The sequence below is a fragment of the Halichondria panicea genome, chromosome 3, assembly GCF_963675165.1.
Source record: "Halichondria panicea chromosome 3, odHalPani1.1, whole genome shotgun sequence".
Lineage (NCBI taxonomy): Eukaryota > Metazoa > Porifera > Demospongiae > Suberitida > Halichondriidae > Halichondria > Halichondria panicea.
Window position 1 is genome coordinate 8,010,361 of NC_087379.1, and position 27,087 is coordinate 8,037,447.

Here is a 27,087-nt window from a genome sequence, read left to right on the forward strand (position 1 = left end):
GAGGGCAAACAAACAACAAAGGGGCGTATCTGCTACCTGATAATAATGGCCGACGTACACAGTGCTGTCTGGGCTGGTGACTTGAGAGCTTTGCGAGATGCCATCAGGAGGGGAGAGGATGTCAACAGTGTGAATAATTGGGTAAGCTGGTTTGTGGGTATGTAGAGCTGAAGCTGTGAAAGTTTATTTTTGCTGTCGTGCTATAAATTTAATACCTACCCAATCCGACAAACTCAACCAATGATGTATTCAATACATAATGCATACTTAAATAAATGTACGGCATTTACATTGAACTTCCTGGTCTTGGCCGTTCAACTGTACCCTAGTACAGCGCCAACTCAGCTACGACTCAGACTGAACGTAATTTTAGGTCCTAAATTAACGCCAGCAGTTGCTGTAATAATTTTTATGGCTTATAAAAGGCATAACAAGGCAAGTCACCTTTACTTGGCCTATACCATTGTTATGTACCATTGTTATGTGCATGCTTTTGATCAGCACTCCTGACTATCGGGAAGCAGCTTCCTACAGAGAATAAAAATCACACAGTAGATCCACCTATAAGCTAGAAAGGTTAGAGTTAGTGTTATGTACTTTCATACGTGCACTGGTGGATGACGTTAAATGCAACCACTCTATTAAATAATTCCAATCCCCTCTATCACACAGATGTGTTGTCAATAATATTATACTCTCGCTCTTGTAGCTAGGTTACATACACATATATAGACATTACCGGCATTTTCAATTCGAACCCTTATTATCAGTGTTTTGTCTATAATTTTACGCTTATCTTGCTTATTTATATCTAAGTTGATGCTGCATAAATTAATGTTCTTGTTAATTATATTGTACAGTCACTATAAAATATGATTGTTTTGGGTGCTTAAATTTCTAAATGGAGGCTGAAAATTAATGAAGTTGATAACATAGCACATCATTGGATAGTTGCATTTTTGCTCTTTGCAAATCCCTTTCCTTTACTTTATTTATGGTCTATCGCACAGATGTGTTCTCAAAAGTTACTGTATGCTCTCACTCTTGTAGAATGGGTGGACTCCACTCATGATGGCAGCCAAGTATAGTCACACTGACTGTATTAGACAGCTGCTCTCCTCAGGAGCTGTGGTGGACCTCGCTGACAAGGTGAGTATCTGATACTAAACTGATGTGTTTATAGGAGTCATTATTAATCATTTAGGAATTATAATTATACATGGACATTGCCTTAAACTCACTTCTATGCTGATCGAATAACTGTTGACAAGAATTCCATCGAATTGAATTGGGTGGGACTATTACTTTGGTTTGTGTGTGGATTTAATCTGCCATCGCTCAACTACGAGCTAGCTTGCTGAAAGGTTAGAGTTAGTGTTTGTACTTTCGTGCGTGGGTGGATGATGTCAGATGCGACCTATTAATAGCCAATCCTCTATATTTACTTTATTTGTAATTACAGCATCAACTCTGACTGAATTCCATTACTTAAGTCCTCCAAGGTTGCTGTAATTAGAAAACGTGATTATTTGTGATGTCAGGCTCAAGGCAGTCGGCTTTTCTTTTATTATGCACATGCATTTGATTTGTAGAGCTGCTGTAAAATACAGAGACGAAAAATCTAACTGTACAGTTGGTCCAATGCATACTGAAAGATTGCACTCAACACTAGAATAGCTGTGCGCTTAGCGCCACCATAATATTTTTGAGGTTATAAAAGTTGATTTGGGCGCTGTAAACTACGCTCACTGCACACTCAGTTTAGAGCAAATGGTAAATTCAAAAAATAAGTGTAACTATGATCTATCACACAGATGTGTTGTTAAAAGTTATTATTATGCTCTCACTCTTGTAGCGTGGGTGGACTCCACTCATAATGGCAGCCAGTGAAGGTCACACAGACAGTGTTAGACAGCTGCTCTCCTCAGGAGCCGTGGTGGACCTGGCTGACGAGGTGAGTATCTGATAGTGTTTATAGGCAGCATGTTTGTGACCATTAATTTTCATCATTTGGTAAATGAAATACTTGCGCATGTACTTACAATTATGCACATTGCCAGTATTTTAATTGTTACGTTTTGCTTATAATTTTTACGCTTATCTTGCTTAATTATTTGTGTCTAAGTTGACGAACTGGGCTACATAATTTTACGCTTATCTTACTTATTTGTGGGCTACATACGTTTTCTTGGGTATGTTGTACACAAATGAATAATTATGATACGTACGTAGCACTTAAAAAGGTTGTACAGTTTAATAACATAGCACATCATTGGATAGTTGCATTTTTGCTCTTTGCCAATCCCTTTCCTTTACTTTATTTATGGTCTATCGCACAGATGTGTTCTCAAAAGTTACCGTATGCTCTCACTCTTGTAGGATAGGTGCACTCCACTCTATTGGGCAGCCTGTAAAGGGCACACTGATTGTGTTAGACAGCTGCTCTCCTCAGGAGCCGCGGTGGACCTGGCTAACAATGTGAGTATCTGATACTATGTCTATAGGCAACATGCTGGACATTACCCGAGGCCGTGCCGCGGCTAGCGGGTATAGTAGTCGTCTGGTCTGTTTGTTTGTGTTTTGTGTGTGACACAGTCTACTCCCCTGGATTCCATAGCACTGTGTTTACAGCATGGATAGCCTTCACACAAGTTATTAGTTTTCAGATTTTGATGTTAAAGCTTCGTAAGCTTGGACTTACACGGCTAGCTAGCTACACCTGGCCTTTATTTCGAGGTACGTATTTACAGCTAAAGTGATCCCGTACCAGGAACAATGGAACAGGGTCACTAATTTAAAAGTACATGTAGAAAGCCTAGATATGATTTTGGTTGTTGTACGAGCTAGCTTGCTGAAAGGCTAGAGTTAGTGTTTGTACTTTCGTGCGTGGGTGGATGATGTCAGATGCAACCACTCTATTATAGTAAATAATGCCAATCCTCTTTATTTACTTTATTTGTAATTACAGCACCAACTCTGACTGAATTCCATTATTTAAGTCCTCCAACGGTTGCTGTAATTAAAAGACGTAATTATTTGTGATGTCAGGCTCAAAGCAGTCGGCTTTTCTTTTATTATGCACATGCATTTGATTTGTAGAGCTGCTGTTAAATACAGAGACGAAAAATCAAACCGTACAGTTGGTCCACTGCATACTGAAAGATTGCACTCAACACTAGAATAGCTGTGCGCTTAAGCGCCACCATAATGTTTTGGGGGTTATAAAAGTTGATTTAGGCGCTGTAAACTACGCTCACTGCACACTCAGTTTGGGGCAAATGGTAAATTCCAAAAATAAGTGTAACTATGATCTATCACACAGATGTATTGTCAGAAGTTATTATTATGCTCTCACTCTTGTAGGATGGGCGGACTCCACTTATGAAGGCAGCTAGGGAAGGTCACACTGACAGTGTTAGACAGCTGCTCTCCTCAGGAGCCGTGGTGGACCTGGCTGACAAGGTGAGTATCTGATTGTGTTTATAGGCAGCATGTTTGTGACCATTAATTTTCATCATTATTTTGGTAAATGAAATATTTGCGCATGTACTTACAATTATGCACATTGCCAGTATTTTAATTGTTACGTTTTGCTTATAATTTTTACGCTTATCTTGCTTAATTATTTGTGTCTAAGTTGACGAACTGGGCTACATAATTTTACGCTTATCTTACTTATTTGTGGGCTACATACGTTTTCTTGGGTATGTTGTACACAAATGAATAATTATGATACGTACGTAGCACTTAAAAAGGTTGTACAGTTTAATAACATAGCACATCATTGGATAGTTGCATTTTTGCTCTTTGCCAATCCCTTTCCTTACTTTATTTATGGTCTATCGCACAGATGTGTTCTCAAAAGTTACCGTATGCTCTCACTCTTGTAGAATGGGTGGACTCCACTCTATTGGGCAGCCAGTAAAGGGCACACTGACTGTGTTAAAGAGCTGCTCTCCTCAGGAGCCGTGGTGGACCTGGCTAACAAGGTGAGTATCTGATACTATGTCTATAGGCAACATGCTGGACATTACCCGAGGCCGTGCCGTGGCTAGCGGGTATAGTAGTCGTCTGGTCTGTTTGTTTGTGTGTGACACAGTCTACTCCCCTGGATTCCATAGCACTGTGTTTACAGCATGGATAGCCTTCACACAAGTTATTAGTTTTCAGATTTTGATGTTAAAGCTTCGTAAGCTTGGACTTACACGGCTAGCTAGCTACACCTGGCCTTTATTTCGAGGTACGTATTTACAGCTAAAGTGATCCCGTACCAGGAACAATGGAACAGGGTCACTAATTTAAAAGTACATGTAGAAAGCCTAGATATGATTGTGGTTGTTGCTTCTTTGCTTATCCTAGCCCCAGAACATACTTCTAACACTCCAGTCTTCTTTGCTGACATTGCTGTGATCCTAGTCCATATACACTACTCAAACTCTAGGCTAGCTCCTGTTACTTGCTGCTTAGGAAACAGGAAAATAATTTAGTATACTTAACAAACAGCTTTACATGTACCTATACTTCTTACAGTAGTTAATGACTGAACAGAGCTGTCATTTGTACCTAAACAGATAACTCTTAATGTGCTATTACCATGCCAGTATCGCTCTGTCAGCAAAGTACATGTCATACGCATTAGACCACTTTACCTCTTACAATGTACGTCTCATCCCTTCATATGATCATCATCACAGAATGGAAAGACTGCTCTGATGAAGGCCAAGAGATCACCTCACTCTAACCCTTCAGTAATAAAGCTGTTGGAGGAAGCTACTGAATCACATGTGAGTCCATACCTCAATAATGCACACACTGATCACAGAGGAGGTACAATTAGCCTCCTCTGCATTGATCATAAGTGTTTTAGTTTAAGAGTTTGTTGTTCCTGAATTACAAATACTGTAACATTCATCAAAAACACAAAAACAATGTGTTTTCCTTTCACCATATAAGATATAGTTTCACTAATCAGCTCTTATGTTTCTATTTAATTAGTGGACTAAACCCCTGCATGTATGGAGTGCAAACTACAGTTTCTAATTTAACACACCCAAACAAGCATACTTACCATTACATGTGCCCCCCCCACACACACACACACACACATACACACACACACACACACACACACACACACACACACACACACACACACACTACTATCTATTTATTTTAACTAATGCCTTGTGCTAATTTCTAAGAACCAAAATTAGAGGTTAATGATTGTTTTATGCTTACCTATAGAAAAACCACATAGACCCATCCCCATTATATAATCAGATACTACCACCACAAAACCTGGCCCAGACAATACAGGCCTGTTCCTAGGCCTTATAAATTAAGCCTCCCTCAAGGTCAGATTTAGTTGACACAATTAAGCTAAGTTGAAGTATTACAGCAGCCAATATCAAGTCTAAGATAAGTTCTATACTTTATGTCAGCATTACCTCAAATGTGAATATAGCTTACAATCAGCATGGCCCCAAGTGAATAGCTTACAATCATTATTTAGTTCTGAATGCAATTGCAACAGATGAATGGGGAGGGTTGGTGCACCGTTAAAGACTCTTTAACCCATCATTCTCGGCTCTCAAGGCCGAGCATCTGTTTGCTTTTTCTATATCTGTATGGTTTTGTGCTGTCTAATTTTTTTTGTTTTTTTTTTGTTTGTTTCTGGTAAATCCTTGTCGTAAATAGACTTAATTAGCATCAGATGTTAAAAGTAAATTAAGTGAGCATCCCGTTTGAGCTAGTAATATGAGCAGTGGACACAATTCCACCCAAAAGTTATTATTTATTATTTTCTTATAATTTTATTTTGAGGCCTCAAACACACACACACACACACACACTCAGTCATGCTCGCAGCATGTTCCAGTCCTCCCTAAGAACTGGACCGTTGCCACTGACACAGAAACGTGAGTGACCATTGCACAGTTGAGTCACTAGCTTTATGAATGTGAGTCAACTTTAGGAAGAAGCCAGTCTACCAGAACAAGGCAGCAGGGGAAACCCTCTCCACGCCACCTGGATGTAAGTGTGTGCTTTTGCTGTATCCAGCACATGGTTCTGTGTGTTTTACCTCCTGTGTAGATCCCCTGCACCAAACCTCCGCACACCCTGATGTCACTTTTTATGGTGAACCTCAAGAGAAGGAGTTCACCTCCAGTGGTGGCCACGCTGACTTTGATAATGGAGTTGAAGTGACTGTTCCAGCTAATGCTGTCCCAGCAGGGACCTCTGTGGGCATTAAAGTCCAACCCAGCCTTGCCCCTAGGGATGTGTTTATGATGCCTGAGGGCATTCAATCTGCCAGTCCGTCCTACTTGATCTCTGGTGAAGGTCTAAACGGAGAGGTGACCCTGAGCATGGAGCATCATGTACGAGTGTCCACCCAACAAGAAGCTGATGACCTCCTCTTTCTCCAAGCTGACTCGTCTCCCAAGAGATCTGGTTCTCATAGTGTCTATGAGTACCAGGTATCAGAGGGAAGGTCAAAGTTCACTCCTGGAGGGAACACTGGGAGACTGACGCTGGGCACACGACTGAAGAACTTCTTTAAAATTGGTCAGAGAAGAATAAAAGGTGAGTATTTGGAAGTGTGAATGACTTCCATTTCAACAACAACATGTACAGGCAAAGCTGACAGTAACCTCTACACTGTCAGAGTCTACCGGTCTCCTCCACACACAACTGGGGACAGAATGGCTCTTGTCATTGTCAGCTACTTTAACCGTTTGTTTCTCGATGTACGTACATTGCAGAGTAAAGTTTTGTGATTCGTTGAGCACAATACGTAAATTACTCTTTCCCCATCACAGTTCTTGCGGAGGTTTGAGGTTGACGTCATTCCCCGAGAGTATCCACACTTGTCAAGTAGCCCTGCTGATATGACAATCAAACAACCTCTTTGTTTTGTCAAAGTCGATGCAGTACTGGAGCTAGTCTGTGACCCAGCCTGGAGGAGTGTGCCTGACCAGAGAACGGTGAGTGTTTTCAATAATTATAGCCACAGGCAAAACCTTGTATTGTAAGTGAATTTTCACATTTTTCTCGTTAAAAAGCGATCCCCTTTTTTCTCCCCACGTTTTCAGATTTCCCAAGAAGAAGTGGACCTGCCAGTGATTGGTCAGTTCTTGCCAGAGGAGCTTCAGTACTATCCACCCAGGATAGTGTGTCGGTTCTTCCCCGAGCAAGGAGCTGCCTCCTGCACCACATGCACTCTCTCACTGTGCGGCTTTGACAAGCCAGTCAGTGTGGACATGGCACTGCTCACTCCTCAGAGATCAGTGGACACTAAACAACTCAAGGTGTCTCACTCAACCTCTATAGTAAAGCCAATATATGAATTTTAGATAGTCCATCAACCCAATGTTCTGTATACTGTATGTGTGTATTATGGCTCTGTACAGTATGTTGCATACTTGATACCCAAGACCTACGTCCTTACTGTGCTTACGTGTGTGTACAATCTACAATGCATGCATGTGATTGTAGGAAGCCACTGAAGTACTGAGGAGAACAGTTGGTGAGATGACCACCTCACAGCTTGGCTCTACTGTGGATACTGTACTGTCACTAATGGAGAAAATGACAGCTGCACTTCAGTGAGATGTCTACTATTTTAATGGTAGTGCTGTATTCACAATATGTCCCACCTCAGGTCATCTTCTCTGAGTGAGCTGACAGCCCACACTGACTCCATACGGACAGAGATAAAGGCTGTCCTTGTAGTGACCAGGAGGGTTGTCCAGGAGTGCACAGTACAGAGCATCAGTGAGAACATGGGAGCCAGTCTCTCTAAGATGGAGATTTTATCTCACCAGCTTTGTCATGTGGCCAGGGTCAAACTCAGATACTGTCTAGGTGAGAACGTGTGTTTATGATATTAAGTGTTAGCTCTCATTCTCAATGGTACAGACCAGTCAGAGGAGACAGCTGCTCTTATTGACCTGGTGGAGAATGGAGCTAATCTGTTGAGAGCTGTGGACCGTCTACTCAGGGACATGCACACACTCAGTGGAGTCAGCGGTGAGTGTACATTGTCAGAGTCTGTGTATCGGTATCTATACCTACCGTATAGCGGGTATATATTTCGAGGGTATACATTTTTGCGGAAATGCCTTTAGAAATTATGGTTTTCGTGGATTTGATTTTCGTGGAATAGCAGCCTATTTGCAGCATGCATGCATACGATTAAATTCGCAGTACATGCTTAATCCATGACAACCACGAACATGTATACCCTCTATACGGTATTATGTTTTGATTTTAGATCAATGATTCTGCTGCTCAACAGGAACCCCCCTCCCTCCGTTTCTTTCAGCTTCCATAACATGGCAGTTACAGTAGGATACCGTGTTTGAATTTTAAATTCAAAGAGGGGGCAAACCAAAAGGAGGGTGGCAAAAGCCTCCCTAATATCCCCTGAGATTAAAATAAGCTAATATTCACGTATTGTCGAATTTGCTGTTTTTTTTCCTCCCAAAACTTATAGCCAATATATGTAGAGCTACAAAATGCATCTTTTAGTTTTGATGTAGTTAAGTTATGACCTCCTGAAAGAAGCTAGCGCAATAGCTAGGTGCCATATTCCTTTCGAGTTATGCACTCGCCGAATTTCTTGTTTCTTCGCTTTTTCGCGCTTTTCTTTTCCTGGCAATCCTAGCAACGTTCACATTGCAAATGTTTTTTAGTTTTGATTGTACATATGGTTCACATCATGTACTTAGGTCTCCAGTGTGTGGGCGTATCATGCTCTAACCATTTCCTCTCTCTTGCAGGTAACGCTGGCTACAGTGTGCTGGTGAGCTGCAGTGAGAAGATAGTCCAGTCACTCTCTGAGGACCCGAAGGCCTTGGCCCTCCACCTCCTGTCAGCTGGGCTCATCACTTTATCTATTCTTGAGAAAACCAACGAGTTGAATGAGACCAAGAGAGAGAAGGCCACCAGACTGTACACTGCCCTGCTGGGTGTGGTCAAACACCACCCCCACAAGTACCACGAGTTTGTCTCCACTCTCAGACTCAACCCACTACACACTGACTTGGTCACACAATTAGATAGTTTGTCAAAGACATGATTATGCATGAGATTGTGTTGTGCATGCTTTTGCTTTAGTTTTACTTCTTTTACTATTTTTACAATCTTTACTCAACAAACTTTAGCTTTTTTGTGCTTTGAATTTACATCGTTAATTAATAACAAAATTTTGGTTGGAGTCTATTCATCTGCATGGGTCCAAAATTACAGCTGTATACTATATATGTACCGCCTCATTGCAATTATAAGCTATATCATCCCCGATATGTATACCGCAATCCAATTGTAAGCTTATACCCCCTGAAGCAATTTTTAAGCTAGTAGTATAATTAGAGAAAAGTCAGCTGAACTAAAACAAGCTGTTTTGATATGGAACTGCACATGTATAACGTACATGTAATTTACGTGTTTCTAGAAGTATCATTCATAACAAGATATACTAAAAAAAAAAGGAGCAAACAAACAAACTATAACTAGCTAGCTACCTTACTCTCAATGCAGCTTCACTATAAACTGTTCACACACACACACAAACATACACCTCAATCAATCAATGCAACTCGACTTCATAGATCTGGAACACCAGCGTGTCTTCATGCAGGTATGGTTCCAGTTCTGTGTGAGGAATGAATGTAATGTAACCCCACTCTCCTTTCCCCACTTCCCCATCTCTCACTCTCGTGCATACACTCTCAACCACGTTATCGTCATACATCACTGAACCCCATTTCTGTGGTTCTGTCCGTGCTGATCTAGCAGTCGCAATGAAATAATCCCACGAAATGGCCATTTTTTAGATAATCGTCAAACTCTCCTCTCATGAAGTGTAAAAACACAGACACGTGAGTTCCTTTTCCAAAACCGTTGCCGTTAGCAATCACCTCAAGCATATCTTGTAGCCCTGGTGATTGGGTTGGATGTCCATCGATCGCTGTCTCTCTTGTGATCACTGAATCGTGTCATATTAAATGTTGGGGGATCCACATCGAACACAGCTTTGTACTGAATGGCTGCACAATTACTTGATGTCTTCGAGGTGGATCAGAGTGTCCTTGATTTCGTTAACAAAGTTTATCTGCCATTCTTCTTGCTCTTTAATCAAGGTGGACTTGAAACTAGAATATAGTGTCCTACTTGCTTCACTGTTCAGTGGGTGAGTTCCAGTCTCTGGTTCTGCTCTCTGGAAACAATCTTCCTCATGATCAACGTCCATGGCTATTCTCTAATGTGGTTTGCTCGGGTTTGTTTACATTCTTTCATCACAACCACATACTCTCTTAGAGTGTCTGCATTCTCATTGCATGCATGTGAGTATACATTACCCAGCAGGTCACAAGTTGTTAATGGTTAATTCATAATGCCAAGACACAATAATGTCATCAGCTAGCTACTAAACACATACAGCTCTCAAAATGACAACTGAACGATCTACTAGTAGCTATACACGATAACAATAATAAACTAGATAGCTGGCTAGATAATCACTCGCTAAAATGCTGATACTAGAGCTAATAGCAGACAACTCAATTGAAATGAGGTTAAGTTGAAATCGTTATCCAAAATTCATAGTCCAAATCGTTGCAGTAGGTCAGAGGGGGCTTTACTCAGTCTTGCTTAGTGGGGGTTCAGATTTCTGTTGGGCCCAGGAAAGAAGTGTTGAACTATCAGCGTTGCTCAGGCTCCAGATACTTTGGTTCTCAAAGAGGTCATAGGTGGTGGTTGAGAGTGTGGTGTCCTCGGAGGGTGAGGTTGGGTCGGTGGTGCCACTGTTGATAGGTAGGGGGCTCATATCGGAGGTGATGTCATTACTGTAGAATGGAGCAGTGTCTGTTGACCACATGTTGGGGCTGTCCCAGTTAGGACTGGTGCTCTGCAGAGGAGAGAGAGGGAGTATCATGATCAGAATAATATACACAGTGTATACTGTACGTCTGCTAAAACATACACACACACATATATATACCACAAGGAATGTACAGTCATAAAACAATCTACAAAAAAAAAAAAAATAATGTCTCACCTTTCCCTCCCCAGCAGGCCAGCCAGCACTCCTAGACCTTCCTGGTGCCAGACTCTTGCTGGAGACAGAGCCCTTCTCCCCGCGAGACGAGAACTGTTGACCCGGAGCACCCACGGCCGAGACAGCAGGGAAATCAGTCACAAACTCTCCTCCTAGATCACTCTCCATGCTGTAAGTACGGCTCCTTCTTGGTCTCTCTGGCAATAGATTACTTTGACGATAGGGAATCAAGTCAGGGTCTTCCGGGGACTGCTCGCTGAAGTCTGGATTGTCCCATCCTCTCGATCCAATAGAGGAGGGGCTAACATCTGGTCCAAACTTGGCAGGGGACTAGGTTGATCTCTTTCCATAGCAGCAATAGCTCTTTCCCGTTCAATAAGTTTCATAATGTATTGTCTCTTTCTCAAATACTGCTGGTCATATACTCCCCCCTCCTCCATGGGTGGCACTTGGAGCCTGTGTGAGTGATGGTGGTGGTCCCACGGTCCTTGTGGACGATAGCTGTACTCTCGTGCTCTCTGCATGCACAGGTGATGCATATACGCTTCCATATTCGGATGCATGTGTTGTCTGCCATGTCCGCTCTTTGGTGCCATCATTGGTGAGCGACCACGATAGTGCTCTCGACTATGACGCCCCATAGGCATCGGTGGGAAGTCCTCAGGCCCACTGTACGGTTCGTCCATTGCCATTGGATTGTGGTGTTCAAGTGAGGGATAGTCACTGTACGGCATATGCGATCCCTCGGGGAAATACGGTAAAGGTGGTGAGGGGGTCATCGATTTGCCTCCTCGTAACGGATGTGGTCTCTTAAAGTACGACCCCTCAGGGTAGGGACGCATGTGGGCATCATCAGGAGTTGGTGGTAAACCAGGGGGTGGTCCTCTGGGCTGGGAGTTGTGGTCGGGACCAAATTTCCTCGGATCTGCTCGTAGACTTGGGCCAGATTTCGGTGCAAAAGTTGGAGATGGATAAAATGGTTCTGCGTTCAGGGAGAGTGTAGATAGAGGCGGCTTGAACTCATTGTCGCTTGAATTATGAGAAGATTCATCTTTCTGTGGACTCAGTGGTGCTTCAATTGGTTTCGTCATTTCAGTTTCACTTTGCTCGTCTTGTTCCGGGAGTTGGTAGTCATCATCTTCCTGTCCATCGTCAGGTTTGTCACGATCGCTCTTCTGCTTCCTACGCATAATGGCCGAGTTATTGGAGAGTAAAGAAGCAGCCAGCTCGTGAGGAGAAGTGGGCAGACTCTGAGAACTGCCTTTACCAGAGTCCACACTGAGTAGAGTATGTGTCACACCATCCGTTTCAACCAAGCTATCAGAGTCCATTGGAATTACGATAACAGGTTCTTCAATCAACTCGCTCCTTATGATAGGTACAACATGCAGAGTTTGTGGCCGCTGTCTAACGTTCTCATCTGATTTCAGCTGGTGTTCGAGAAGATTGTCCTCAACTAGTTGTGTGATCTTCTCAACAACGGGTGATTTAATTTTCTCGGAAGGTTTTTTGCCAGTACTGATATTCTTAGTACCGTAAGTGGCGGCTTGATCTGGTGTTCTTGAAAACGAGTCAGTGAACGTCTCTTTAGTTTCTTGTTTTGTGGTCTTAGTTGTACGACCAGTCTTGATGGCAGTACTGGGAACAGCTGGGGACACGAGTACCGGTATTTCATTGCCCTTGTTTGGGGATACGTCGATAATAGTCGTCTCTAATAGTTTATTGAGTTCATTCTCAGTAGTTTTGACACATTGCACGTTGGTTTCAGTTTCAGTTTGTACCGTATCTTCAAGAGGAGGTGTGCTGTCGTTGTCAAGTTGCTCAGTGGAATTAGACGAAGAGGAATCTTTAAATGAACCAACTAGTTGCTTAGCGTCTGTTTTGTCCGTATTCTTTTCTTTCTCTCGTTCTTTGTCTCTCCCTCTCTCCTTTTTACGAGCTTTCTCCTCTTTTTTGATCTGTTGTCGAGGTTTCCTCTTTCCTTTCATTCGAACGGTACTAATTGGCGGTTCTTTTTTGTCGATCAGTTCTGTTCTTGGTGACATGACCTTTGTACTCTCGGGCGTGTCGGGAGGATGGATGGTTTGGCCAGTGTTGGGCTCCTTGGTGACAGGTGGTGGAGGCTTCTTCACTTCAGCTACCACAGTTACCACCTACACAGAGAGATAGAAGTATAAACTGTAAATCAAGTATTATGTGGGGAATGGTGTATTTACATGCATGTACATGTCACTTAAAAAACAAGTACAGACCTGACAAGCGTTTGTGTATTATTTCCGATTATTATAGGAATATTAACGGCTTACGCATGTACATGTACATGTACAGTACACAGAATATACAAATTACAATGACAATTATTAGTGTTCAAACATAATACGTATATATAATGGCTTACACATACAGTGTGTGCAATATTAATTTATCTAATTAAGAGACTGACCTGGCTAGGTGTTTTCACTTCCTCCGACTTGTCGGTACCCGTAGATGCCGAATCACTGTTGCTAGAAACAATGCTACTCTCCGAGACCTTCCTCTCCAGCTCCTTCCGTCCGGACGGGGGGAGGGGTGAACTATCAGGCGTTATCTTTAGAGGCTTCAATTTTCGTACGATTTTTGATTTTCTCACATTCGCTGGTAGAGAGCTCGGATTAGTTTCCGTGGGTGTTTTTGAAATGATCTCGCCTTTGGACGCGCTTTTTTCGGGGATGGTTTTCTCGCTGCTACGCTTCAGTTTGGTAGGGGATGAGCAGAGTTGCGCTGGTGCACCGGTAGTTGGAGTACAAGGTTGGGTCTGCTCTCTAGCTCCAGTGTGATTGTCCGTGCCTGTTCTAGGTGGGGAGATGACACTCGGCTCAATAACAGGAGCAATGGGGATCTTGAGGGACATTCCCTTCGGCGTGGAAGTAACAGCCGTGTGTGATCTAGACGGAACAGGTTGCAATGAGGTGATAGTTTCCTGTGATGATGGTTTTCTCTCGATCTTGTTTTGTACCACACGATGTCTGAGAGTGGGTATTTCTTGAGCAGTAGTGGGGGTTACTAGCGGCTCAGGCTTAGGTTTAGATACGGGAGTGTTCTTATCGGTAGAGGGTTTAGGAGGCTCTCGAGTTACTTCAATTTTCATAGATTGACCAGTGGACTCAGACTTCTGGTTAGAACTGCACGAAAGAGAAAAACACAGATAAAAAAGAACAACCATATACAATTAAATGTAGGTAGCAAATAAACTTTACTTCATACAAAATAGATGCATACTTCATTGAGTAAAAAACAGAGAAAAACAAGCAACTAATCGTAAGTATAAATATGGATGTACACAACGAACTCTGCACTCTGCACTGACCTTTTCTCTCCTAATTCCTGGACCTTCTTGGACAGCACATCCATAGACTTTGACAACTTCTTCAAATCGAATACTTCTCCGGAGCCTTTCGTTGCTTTCGCCTCAGTTTTATAGGACACAGAACTACTGCTCCTCATTCCGAACTTGGTCTGCACGAATACTGTAGCTACAAGGCAGAGTATCACAAGCAGCCAAAACGGTACAGACAACCAGGCCAGTGTTTTCTCCCATTCGGGCCGAGGCTGTAAGGCAATACACGCCGCTAATAGTTGGTGGGGGAGGATGGCTAGTAGAGGGTAGAGGAACTCGTTGCCAGTGGAGGTTTGTAATCGTAGAGTGGTGGAGACTTGGGTCAGTGTGTAATCTGGAGTGAACCTGCACGTATGGATGATGAGATTTGTAATACACTGTTGCAAGATACGTACTGTACATCAGTATACTGTATAGCAGGTAATTTTCGTTGGTGAAAATTTACGTATGAATTCTACCCATTTAAATAGTTTGTATTTTAAATATTCGTACAGCTCAGGATAGTGATGTTGAACCTATTGCGATAGAATTTCATAGTTTTAATTTTCGTATCATACTCTTCAATACGAAATATCCGAAAATTTCAACCATACGAAAATAACCCGCTATACGGTATATACATGTAATTATACTGTGATACACACACTGATAGAATTCGCTGAAGGGATTCTGACTTACGTTATTTCAATTTTCTTTGATCGGTTTGGTTTAATGGTGATGTCCTTGTTACAGTTAGAGATAACGAAGCCTCTCCCCTCACAACTGCCACCCTCCAGTCCAATGATACGCAATGTGATGGAGGTGGAGCCAGAGTTATGCATTCTAAAGGTCTTGGTGAGCTTGAGGGGGTCTGTTAGCGGGTCCACAACAGTACCAGCTGTGTGTGTGTGTGGGGGGGGGGTCAGGAGTGTGTGTACAGGCACGCTATAGCAGTAAATGTAGTTACAGCATCTGTCTGTATGTAACACACAACACATAACTTATTGAGAGGCATGGAAATAATACGTACATTTTAAAATGAACAATAATTACGGAAAATGTTAAGTCTCTAATGGTGCCTAATAGCTGGGGGTGTGTGTGTGTGTGTGTGTGTGTGTGTGTGTGTGTGTGTGTGTGTGTGTGTGTCCATGCTTGACCTACCTAGACAGTTCTCCATGACAGAGTTGGGGAACTCAAACATGAGAGGTTCAGTGCCGGGATGGACACTGTCGATAGCAAATGAACCCTGAACCCCACTCCCCTGCACAATGACGTAATCAAACACAGTCAAGTTGTTCCTCAACAAAAGCAGCGTATTCAACTCCTGGTCTACTTTAGGGCTGAAAGCAACCGCCATTTCAAACAGTTTGCTGTGTGGAGGCAGTAACGTTGTAGCCAGGGCTGTCTCAGGTGATGCACTAGATACAAAACTGAAGGAATTTGACAAATGAGAAAAGTTGAGATTTCGTAGTCGTGGGTCGAATCGGTCCAATAGAGAGTCGATGATGGTTTGCGGGTGAGTATAGTAACTGAGGAAAACTGGCTGAACCAGTAGGGGCACGTCTGACGGGTTCGTTATGCGGAGACGGTGAATCTATAGCAAAAGAACGAGTGTGGTAGGTAACTAAAGAGTGTGATAGGTAACTAAAGAGTGTGGTAGGGAACTAATGAGTGTGGTAGTAAACCAATGAGTGTGGTAGGCAACTAATCACTACATACTGTATATAATGTACAGTGGTGTACGGAGTGTACTAGCCTTGGGTGAGATTACATGCTATCAAATACTGTGACAGTGCCCATGCACTCACTTCTGCTGCCTAAGACATGACAGCTCTAGACTAATAATAAAGGGAGTAAGTGGAGGAAAAGAGGAGATATTGGAGGAGGTTACTGTGAGTGAAGTAACAAGACCAGGCAGCGTGTGTATACATGTTAGACTAGGTACCCTGACTCACTGATGTGTTTCCCACTGTGGTTGGCTCCAGTGTGACCAGCTTCTCCTTGACCAGGTTAGGCCAGGTCAGACTCACATCTACAGGCACTCGTACCTCTCCACCTCCAACAGAGCTCACTACAATACTGGCATTGAAACTGCAAGAGAGAGAGAGAGAAAGGTTGAACCATTTGCTTATGGCATCCCCAACAAGTACATTTATAAAAATAATTATAGGCTGGCTATGAGCAATTGTAACAATCAGTGCCACCTGACTTACATTGTACCTACGTACAGTATCCATATAGAAATTGATTTAAAGCAGCTAAAACCAGTGCTCTAAAATGCTAAACCGAAAAATATACTGGGGCTGTACATTTGTATATGCATGATTGTAGCTCTTCTGGACACACACACATTGAACTGTAAGTCAGGAGAGGCTTACACTGTGCGTCCATCGTCCACCAGGCCCCTCCAAGAGGCCCACAGAGTGGTGAGTAGCTGTAGCTCTCGAGATGGGTCCTGGGGGGCTGAGTTAGAGGACCACAACCCGAGGGAGCTGGCCGACTTTTTCAGATATACAGTGTCCCCCAGTAGGGGGTCAATCACAACAGAGCCAATCTGTGTGTGTGTGTGTGTGTGTGTGTGTGTGTGTGTGTGTGTGTGTGTGTGTGTGCGTGTGTGTGTGGTGAGTGTGTGTGTTAAGTGTGTACACAGCATGCACACGGGTCCCCAATGAACGGTTTGTATACAAAGCAACCCCCTCAATAAAAGGCCAGCTCCGTTAACTGACCAAAAACATGCTCCCCAAAGGTGTCTGTTATAAAAAGAGGTTCCGTAACAGTACGTTCACAGTAACAATACGGTTCCGATTTATAATCACCTCAACTTTTTCCGTTGGTCTCAGTCGTGGCAAACCATCCACACCCTCTTCAAAGTATACCCGGGGGTCATCAAGGTCAGAGTTCACAGAGGTCACGTCGACAGCTTTATGAAACAAATTCCGTGCACTCAATCCGACCCTTGCCCTCAGGTAGGGGAAAATCCCCTTGAAACTAATTGCCCTAGGGCTCACTTTCAATCTACTCTCGGCCGTCTTGAAATAAACAGGAATGTGTAGAACTTTATCGAACGATGTGCTGACGATGACTTCCCCGCTGTAGGTACTGATGGTGTTTGGATTAGACACAGTCACGGTGAATTGGGCGCTGTGTTCAGGTTCGAGGGTGTGAGGGGGTGTGGAGTGGGCGGGAGGGTGGGGAGTGCCATTAGTGGTGGGGTGTACGTAGGACAGTTGGACACTCGTAAACGGGAGATTGGCACTCACAGAGTAGGAAATGATGGATATCTGCAGAGACAAACTAACGTATCAGCAGGCCATAATTATGAATTTGTACGAACACTGTACAAAATGTACGTGTAACAGAAACACTACTAAGAGTCGTTGTAAGGATTATGACGTGGCTCATGTACATCATAAATACATGTAGTCAGTTCGAGCAGCTGTGGATATGTGCAAACAACTTGTACATACCGGTATAAGTACAAGTGTACATAATTAAGGCAGATGACAGTAGCATTACATTGAGAGGACTTATTGTAACAAGGAGCACTTACTTGCACAGGGTTGATGTTGTGCAGTGTGAAGGTCTTGGAGACAGTGTCCGACTGAGAGAGCACTCCAAACTCCAGAGAATCCTCGTCACTGTTCTCCAACAAGTACTGCAACCAATTAACCAACTATCAATGATGTTGTATATACATTGTAGATGTACATCTTTCAACAGCCATTAACTTAAGTATTGTTGATCCAATGTCAACAATTTTATGATTTTCTGAAAGCTTAGAAAGAGACCTTTCAAATGAAAATTTCGTTGAGGTACGTACGTCAGGTTAGTAGCATACATACAGGAAATGACTAGTCTTCAACGTCCTACGTCATGGACCGGCACAATGATTTGATTTTGGGACTCATGATCCTTACCGACTTCCATGTGGATTCAACTGAAATCAAACAAAAAAGATGAATCGCGAGAGCTAAAGTTATCATAAGCACACCAGGTGGAAACTATCTTACATTGGACGTATTTGGCCAAAATGTAGCAGCAATTGCTGAAATAGATGAAGCCGAAGTCACTGCTGACAACCTAATCTCTGCACAGCCCTTCTCATGTTCTTATAATGGTACTGTCATGAACTCAGTTACGCGACCTTGATAACTACCAGTGCGAATGTAAAATGCTTCTACTACATATACTAAATTAATAACCTTGAATTTAAATACAACATATTTCTTTTAATTCGTAAAACAAGCATGTTTTCTTACGCTCGCCCCACAATGTTCAACATTCTCCTAGTATTATTATTGTCTGTCTCTTTCTTTGCAACCTCCCCTGGCAGAGTCTGCAGGAGGGCTGACAGTGACGACATTGGACTGCATCTCAAGATCCTGTCCCTCCTCGAGAACCCGGCCGTCATCGTGGCAGCTGCATGCTGCAGCCGGAGATGCCAACACTCTCAGAGAGTTCCTACGCAAACATCCCACAGAGGTGAGGACACGGTGTTATGCACTCTCTCTCCCTTCTTTCAAATTTGAGGACTCTTTCAGCTGCCATAACTTGAATTCCGTAGATCCAATTTCAATGATTTTTTGATTTTCCGAAAGCTTAGAAAGAGACCTTTCAAATGGTGTAATCAAATTTTATATTCCAGCAATAAAACTATTTGTCAATTTGGTTATACCGTGGATAATAAATAGCCCATGGTCCAAGGCGGAAAAATGACAAATTAGGGTCCCAACAAAAATAATGTTGGATTGAAACACACCATTTAAAAGGTATCTTTGTAAGCTTTCAGAAAATCATGAAATTTTTGAAATTGGATCATCAGAATAAAAGTTATAGCTGCTGAAAGATCTTCAACTACACCACCACCAACCCCGTTTAATTATTGCTTGGGAGACTCTTTCAGCTGCCATAACTTGAATTCTGTGGATCCAATTGCAATAATTTTTTTGATTTTCTGAAAGCTTAGAAAGAGACCTTTCAAATGGTGTCATCAAAGTTCATATTGCAGCAATAAAACTATTTGTCAATTTGGCCATACCGTGGATAATATAAATATAGCCCATGGTCCAAGGCCGAAAAATGAGAAATTATGGCCCCAACGAAATTTCGGATTGAAACACCATTTGAATGGTCTCTTTCTAAGCTTTTAGAAAATCATAAAATGTTTGAGATTGGATCAACGGTATTAAAATTATGGCTGTTGAAAGATGTTCCCTCTCCCCCTTCAGTTTAATCTTTAATCTCAGAATAGTACGATCTTTGGTTTAATCAATGGTTTGGGGATTCTTTCAGCTGCCATAACTTGAAGTCTGTGGATCCAATTTTAACTATTTTCTGATTTTCTGAAAGCATAGAAAGAGACCTTTCAAATGACATCACCAAAGTTCGTATTTGAGCAATAAAACTATTTACCACACCATGTATAATAAATAGCCCATGGTCCAAGGCCGAAAAATGGCCCCGATGAAATTTTGGATTGAAACACATCATTTGAAAGCTCTCTTTCTAAGCTTTCAGAAAATCATAAAATTTTTGAGATTGGATCAACGGTATTAAAATTATGGCCGTCGAAAAATCAGGTCTGTTTTTAGAGCTGTCTTTCAGAAGTCGTAACTTGTGTGGGGAGCATCCAGTAGCTGTTTGGTAGTATGTGGGTGGATGTCACAATGTTTAAGTTATTCAAAAACTAATACCTTATGATGTGATTTGTGTTGCCCAGGTGAACACCAAGGCAGCTGGCAAGGCAGCCATCCACTGTGCCTGTGCAGCTGGCAATGTGGACGTGCTCAAGGTCATCATGGAGTTCGCCCCCAATGTGGAAGTGGGGGTATGTGCATCATTCTAGCCTCTGCTGTATACACTACATGTGTGTCTGTGGATGGTGTTATATTGTGCTGGTCTGCATTTCTAAATAGTGTGTGTTTCATTGCAGGCTGCTCGTATTGGGTTCCTACCGTGAGTACTTGATCATGTGACATGGCAGGTCCTGTCAATTGTGTATATATAACATGGAGTACGAAAATAAAAGTTGTGTTTTGTAGCTGGCTTTAATATAATTATGTCTATAGATATGACTGTATGTTTTTGTTTTAACAGGAGTGCATTCCTGGTTTTAAGATTAGACGTTTCTAACTCAAATTATGGTCTCTCAAAGTTAGCTCCGAAAACAGTAAAATGATCATATCAAGGCCCTAGTATACACTGCATGTATAATCCATACTCTTATCCCCCCTGCAGAGCTGTGGAGCACTTCAACCGTCGGTTTGTGGAGCACATCAACGTGCTCAAGGACGACGGGTACACTCCCCTCCACCTGGCAGCACTCAATGATCACCTGGACGTTATCACTGCCTTCGCTAAAGTGGTGAGTGGCTGGCTGTAGATATGGTCTTACATGTACATGTAGTACTATAGTATTGTCACAATTGTTAGGAAATGGAAAGTACAACCCAAGAGTCAAAACTTAGTGGAAAGCTTTATATTGCACAGATAATTATGTGACAATTTTAAGTTATTATACAGTGGCCTTTGTTGAGGAGTTGTTAAAATCTACATTATATAATTATTAATTTGGGACCTTGTGCCTGGCTTTTATTGCAGTTTAACTTTCTTCAGGTGTGGCCATTATAATCTGACCTCTCCCCCAACAGGTGCAGTGTGACCTCAATGCTAAGACCAACCAAGGTCAGACAGCACTTCATCTTGCTGTCCACCAAGGTCACGCTCGTATCATCGAGAGACTGGTGGGGTTCGGGGTAGACATGAATATTCTAGACAGTGATGGAGACACAGCTCTTCACATGGCCGTGGTCAAGGAGACAGTGGACAACCTCACACAAGAGACTCCTCAACTCAAGAAGGTAGGCTAGTAGGAATGCTAAAAGTTGTGGCTGTTCAAAGATGCTCTAGTTAACGCAGGGCCTTAGAGTCCTAGAGTTAGCTCTGTAACTAGAGTTCTGATGATCCAAATTCAACGATTTTATGATTTTCTGAAAGCTTAGAAATAGCTCTTTCAGATGGTATGCTCAAATCCCAAATTGGGAACTGGCCATAATTTTCTGTTTTCGGGAAGATACCGTGGGGAAGATACCGTAGCCCATGGTATTTTGTCAAAATCAAGCCCAAATTAGACCTTTGATTTTAACACATCATCTGAAACGCCTCTCTCTAAGCTTTAAAAAAATCGTAAAATTAATGTGATTGGACCATCGGAACTAAAGTTATAGCCGTTCAAACATATTCAAATTGAACGCTGTGTCGCATTATTACATGTATTTACCATCATGTGTACACTGTGCTTAGATTGCACTGTGAACATACACGTATGCCCCTCCCCCTCTACCAGGTGAAAGACAGGTTGCCTGGTCAGCAGCTGAAGGCGGTTATTCCGTGCTTCCTAGTACAAGAAGGTTCAGAGATGTTCAAGACTAACAAGAAAGGCCGGAATCCATTGGAGGTTTGCTCACCTGACGTAGCAACCATCGTCATGGGCTTCGACAAGGACGGGTGAGCTGGGGACACAATTATATATAGCCACTTCATTGTAATTTCACTGAATTTATTCAATCCATTTTAAGACCTAAAATGCACTGTTGTTGGTAGCAAAAGCTCGATATAATTGCTAAATTTAACAGCAGTCCAAGGAAGTAGATAGCACAGCTGCAGCTAGTTGTGTACTAGGGTATGTACTAGCATACCTGTATAATGTTGTTGCTACTGTATAGATTTTGATTTTTAGTTATGTGTACTGAACTGCCTCCTTGCAGTGGAGGTGTGAAGTTCCATGGTAGTCTGAAATCACCTGCTCCCCCAGTGGTGGTTCAGGGCACACAGAGAGGACCTTTGGTGAGCCAGATACTGTTGCTTCTTTGATATACTAGCTTTATAAACAGTACATGTTGTTAACTGTATCCACTCTGAATTAGTCTTGCCCTTGCATCCATCAGGTGTACCCTACTCCCCTGCGTACTGGCAGTGCCACCCACCACCCACCCACAGCCTCTCTACCAGTTGGAGTTATGGACACTGCTGGAGCCACTGGAGGTGGTAAGAACAGTCTCTGTGCTGTACCTTAATTTGTCTCTTTGTTAGGGTGACCTTTCCAGTTATGTGTTTAGATACAAGTTTTGATAAATCTCATATTTTAAGTGGTCTTTACATGACTGTACTTTATATGGTTGTGCATATTGCACAGAACCAACTCTGAGCAATTGAATTGTATATCCATACCACCCCCCTCCAGGTAGTGTGGGTGTGGCCATTGAGCCGTGCTTCCTGTGTGAGGCTCCAGTGGACGTCAAGTTTGATCCATGTGGTCACGCTGTCATGTGTGCAGAATGTGCACAGAGAGCCAAGAGATGCCCCATTTGCAAAGTGAGTACTAATTAAGTACATAGCTACAATATAAAAGTTTCTACTTTATCCCAGTAACTTCCCAGATACAGTTTTTTTGACCTTCTCAAGTGCATATGTTGAATTTTATGATTCTTCCTTACACAGGCTGCAGTCAAGACTATCTCCAAGCTGTCCAAGGTTTGTGTGATGTGTAATGAAGAGGAGGCCACAGCCACTGTCAAGCCATGTGATCACACCTTCTGTCCAGGTACTGGTACTTAATGGTACATGTATCACTCAGAAACAGCCTCTCTGTGTATTATATAAGCCTCCACTATCCTCCACAGTCTCACCTTTCTTTCATATGTACTAGCTTTCATTTACTGTCTTCTCCCTCTCTCACTGTATAGAATGTGCCCGGAGGATGAAGACATGCTTCGAGTGTCGAGTGCTTATTACTGCAAAAGAGGGACTACGTACGTAAACTGCATTACAAGTTTGCACAAGCTGTGTTGCTTAATTAGATAACCTCTATAACTGTATAGTACATGTACTTAGCAATATTGTGATTTTGTGTCAAATAATACCTCCCACACACATACACACATATACACATACACATACATCCACCCACCCACACACACACACACACACACACACACACAGCCCCCGTCTCGGCCACCAGTGTCCATCCGCTGGCCAGCCCTGACTCTGAATCTAATTGTCCTATTTGTCTGACAGAGCCTAAGAACACGGCCTTCCTCTGTGGACACCAGACATGCTGGGACTGTGCACAGAAGGTCGACCATTGCCCAGTGTGCAGGAAGTTTGTGACTCACAGAATTCAGTTGTTCCAGTGACAATTTAGCATTTGTTTCGTTTCTTTCTTTTCTGACTTTGTATATCTTATGCAGACTGTTTTGATTTTATGGGCTCCGTTTTAATTGGTTTGTACACGTGCAGTGAACATTAGACAACTTTTGTGTGTAGTGTTAATTGTTGTTTCGTTATTTATGTCAATTATTAGTTACCATGTTTAATTGTATACTCTTTTGATAACGTTTGATAACGTAATTACACGAACAAAATTAAGTTAAACATTCTATATTGCATTATCTAGCTATCCATAATTAATCCATATCCAGTAGACACATGCTCACATCCACAGACAGTCAGACAGAGGGGCACTTCCCGAACCAATCCATCATGTGACCATGCAGCACGCTCACAATGCATGACCATATCATGATCACATGATAGACAGCAGTTAGAGTTCCCTGTACGTAAAGAATGCATGCCAGGGAGACAATCATTAATTAGGGAAGTAGAGATGGCTATAATTATAAGTGTCCATTATGCACACCTCTACACTAATATTGCACTGCCACCAATTATCCATAGAATCAGCTATACCATAAAGCCTGAGGCAGAAGAAGACATAAGAACCATGAATGAGTGTGCTTCACCTCTATAAATTTGTAATTTGGAGCTGTAGAGGTGCTTATGTTGACAGAGATACTTGTATTATAGGGCTGTGCCAAAGACATACTTCCTGGCGTGTAAATCAGCCACCATCCATATGGTTGTTAGTGAGAAGATTATGAATAATAGACACAGTGAATTGTGTCCCTCGTCAGGAGTGCACTCTTGCCCTCATGCATTTACATTATTAAGACAAGGACTCAAAGACATTTTAAGTATTATAGTAATTAATTAAATTCCTTAAAACGTGCTGGTCTAGACCTAACAAGTCTTGTACTATTTACATGAACACCAGTGCAGTGCAGTAGCCAGGTGTGACCTCTAGATCTAGCTATATAGAGCTTGTAGGAAATTCCTTACATTTGCAAAGCACCATACACCATAATTATCATGACTGTCTGCATGACTGTACAGATCTAAAGAAGTACAGGGTCCACTGACATTTATCATACATACCATATTGCTAGACTTCCATGACTGGAACTTTCTGGTAGCTATCATCCTCAATGCAGTAATGCTTGTAGCCTCGACTCAAGTCCGCTTTACAGCGGCCTTGAATCGAGGCTATAATGCTTGTTGTCTGGCATGGCCACATTGAGATATATTCAACAGAGGAGACCTCAAAACTGAGCTGCACTGTCCAAGTAGTCAGTCTATACTTGCACATCTGCAGGGAATCAAACCAACTCATAAGTTAGTATGTATATTGTATATCTTGATACAGCAAAGAATAGATTGGAATTTGAATTTGAATTTGAATGAGAACACAAACAAAAACACAGAATAACTTAGCATGGCAGTGCATGCTTACACAGTACAGTAAGGCATACTATTATGTGATGGATGGAGCACAAGTGAGGATAATTAGAAGTCAAAAGGCACCTGATTAAGAGTTACAGAGCAGTAGTCTGAGTACACCAGCAGCTTTCCAGATTGCAAGGATTGTAATCTATTGCAGGATGTAAAATTAACATCAGGTCATTGTGTGGGAGAAAGGGGTCTATGCGGCGCTGCAGCACTTGGATTCTTCAGTCTAACGGCTTGGAGGTTCAGAGTGAAGAAATTTGACAAGGGAGTTCATCAAACTATCAGCTATCATCAACTATCATCAGTTATCAACAACTATCAAGCTCAATGGCCTCTGCACCTCTGGTTACGCCGCCGGCAGCACCACCACCAAGACTGCCGAAGACCCAGCTGCACTACAGGTCTACCAACAATCCAGTGAGTTTTGCATGATAGATCTATAGATGTTCTGTTCTAGCTAGATCTCTATGCAGTAAGGATGCATGCATGTTCTAGCTATGCTCTAGCTATGCCAGCACAATCAAAAAATTATGGTTTTTGTGCAGCCGATAACGAAGAAGCACATAGTGAGCGTTCTCCGGTTTGGGAAGAGGAGTTGGGCCACAGACAAGTTATTGTGCCCACAATGCTATCTGCAGCCGAGTGGTCCGGTCACCGTAAGTCTAAATGCAGTATTACTCTATAGCTGCAGCCTAAGTCGATTTAATATGCTCCTGAAATTATCATGGCTACACAATTATTTTTTTAAAGCTTGCAATTCATTTCCACCCCACAGACTGAGTTCTGGTGGAAGGGTGAAGCTCATCTTGGTGTCGGGGACCACTCTATGCGCGAGGCTACACGCTACATTGAACATCTGCAGTTTGATCATCGTAAGTAAAATTATGCAACTTTACATTGTCGTAGTATTTAGTTCCCATGCTTTCAGATTGATTTTAATGATATTAATGGGTTTTCCCAGGTAAATTTTCCGATTTTACTTTGCGAAATTTTATCGCCTATAATTAAATATAATATGTAGCTTGGACAGCATAATTCATTAATTAGCTCATTAAGTACTTTATAACAATAATTTTATATTGCTCCATTTCTTATTTTACAGACACCGGCGTTTCCAGTCCAACAGTGCTATTTCTTGACCACCAACTGAGAGATTTGGCCTATGCCCAGTGGCAAAGGGCAGTGAGGTTTCCCCCCATTGTTGCACGGGGGCCACCAGGGCCACCTGGTGTTGATGGTTTGGATGGGATTGATGGTGTGGATGGTGTGGATGGTAGGGCAGGGGTAGACGGGGTGAATGGTGTGGATGGTAGGGCAGGGGTAGACGGGGCGAATGGTGTGGATGGTAGGGCAGGTGTGGATGGTAGGCCAGGGGTAGACGGGGTGAATGGTGTGGACGGTGTGGATGGTAGGCCAGGGGTAGACGGTGTGGATGGTGTAGATGGACAACGTGGAGAGAGAGGAGAGAGGGGAGAGAGAGGACAAGGATTGGACACCAGAATGATAGAATCATTATTGGCACAAAATGTAAGTTGAATACATGCATGCATGCATGTGTATGTACTGAAAGTTCCTTACAATAAGGAGAAATTCCTTACAAATAAATTAATTTTATTGTGTATTACAATCATTGATTATTTTTTCACCGTGTCCTTTTCTTGCAGAGAGCGTTAACAAAAGTAGTTCATCTACTCGCGGGACTACTCCCTCAACCTCTGCCACCCAACGTTGAGGAGGCTTTGAGGCTGACGACGGCTAGTGCTATGGAGGGGGCCGAAAATCCTAGATCAACTGTCGTCACCACCCCTCGTGGCCTTGTCGTCACCGCCCCTCGTGGCCCTGTCGTCACCACCCCTCGCGGCCCTGTCGTCACCACCCCAAGTGGCCCTGTCGTCACCACCCCTCGCGGCCCTGTCGTCACCACCCCTCGCGGCCCTGTCGTCACCACCCCTCGCGGCCCTGTCGTCACCACCCCTCGCGGCCCTGTCGTCACCACCCCTCGCGGCCCTGTCGTCACCACCCCTCGCGGCCCTGTCGTCACCACCCC

The 27,087-nt window shown here is 42.8% G+C and overlaps 3 protein-coding genes and 1 pseudogene across 3 annotated transcripts; 3 read left to right on the forward strand and 1 right to left on the reverse strand.

Annotated features, from left to right (window-relative positions):
- The first annotated feature begins 4 nt into the window (after positions 1–4).
- On the forward strand, positions 5–4,687 carry LOC135334158 (kinase D-interacting substrate of 220 kDa-like). Its single transcript, XM_064529231.1, has 6 exons — positions 5–141; positions 1,051–1,149; positions 1,856–1,954; positions 2,380–2,478; positions 3,364–3,462; positions 3,891–4,687. The coding sequence occupies exons 1-6, from the start codon at positions 46–48 to the stop codon at positions 3,999–4,001; spliced, it is 603 nt and encodes a 200-aa protein (XP_064385301.1). The 5' UTR covers positions 5–45; the 3' UTR covers positions 4,002–4,687.
- A 5-nt stretch (positions 4,688–4,692) lies between these two features.
- Positions 4,693–9,209, forward strand: LOC135334138 (uncharacterized). Its single transcript, XM_064529205.1, has 11 exons — positions 4,693–4,784; positions 5,857–5,918; positions 5,975–6,033; positions 6,094–6,585; positions 6,637–6,749; positions 6,822–6,986; positions 7,095–7,310; positions 7,498–7,607; positions 7,664–7,866; positions 7,921–8,031; positions 8,784–9,209. The coding sequence occupies exons 1-11, from the start codon at positions 4,713–4,715 to the stop codon at positions 9,080–9,082; spliced, it is 1,902 nt and encodes a 633-aa protein (XP_064385275.1). The 5' UTR covers positions 4,693–4,712; the 3' UTR covers positions 9,083–9,209.
- A 1,170-nt stretch (positions 9,210–10,379) lies between these two features.
- Positions 10,380–18,223, reverse strand: LOC135334124 (transmembrane protein 131-like). Its single transcript, XM_064529183.1, has 10 exons — positions 17,968–18,223; positions 17,234–17,698; positions 16,796–16,971; positions 16,373–16,508; positions 15,579–16,011; positions 15,117–15,315; positions 14,409–14,783; positions 13,506–14,223; positions 11,063–13,215; positions 10,380–10,912 (listed from the first exon to the last, which is right to left on the reverse strand). The coding sequence occupies exons 5-9, from the start codon at positions 15,772–15,774 to the stop codon at positions 11,290–11,292; spliced, it is 3,414 nt and encodes a 1,137-aa protein (XP_064385253.1). The 5' UTR covers positions 15,775–16,011; positions 16,373–16,508; positions 16,796–16,971; positions 17,234–17,698; positions 17,968–18,223; the 3' UTR covers positions 10,380–10,912; positions 11,063–11,289.
- A 465-nt stretch (positions 18,224–18,688) lies between these two features.
- On the forward strand, positions 18,689–23,810 carry LOC135333167 (E3 ubiquitin-protein ligase MIB1-like; annotated as a pseudogene).
- The last annotated feature ends 3,277 nt before the right edge of the window (positions 23,811–27,087 follow it).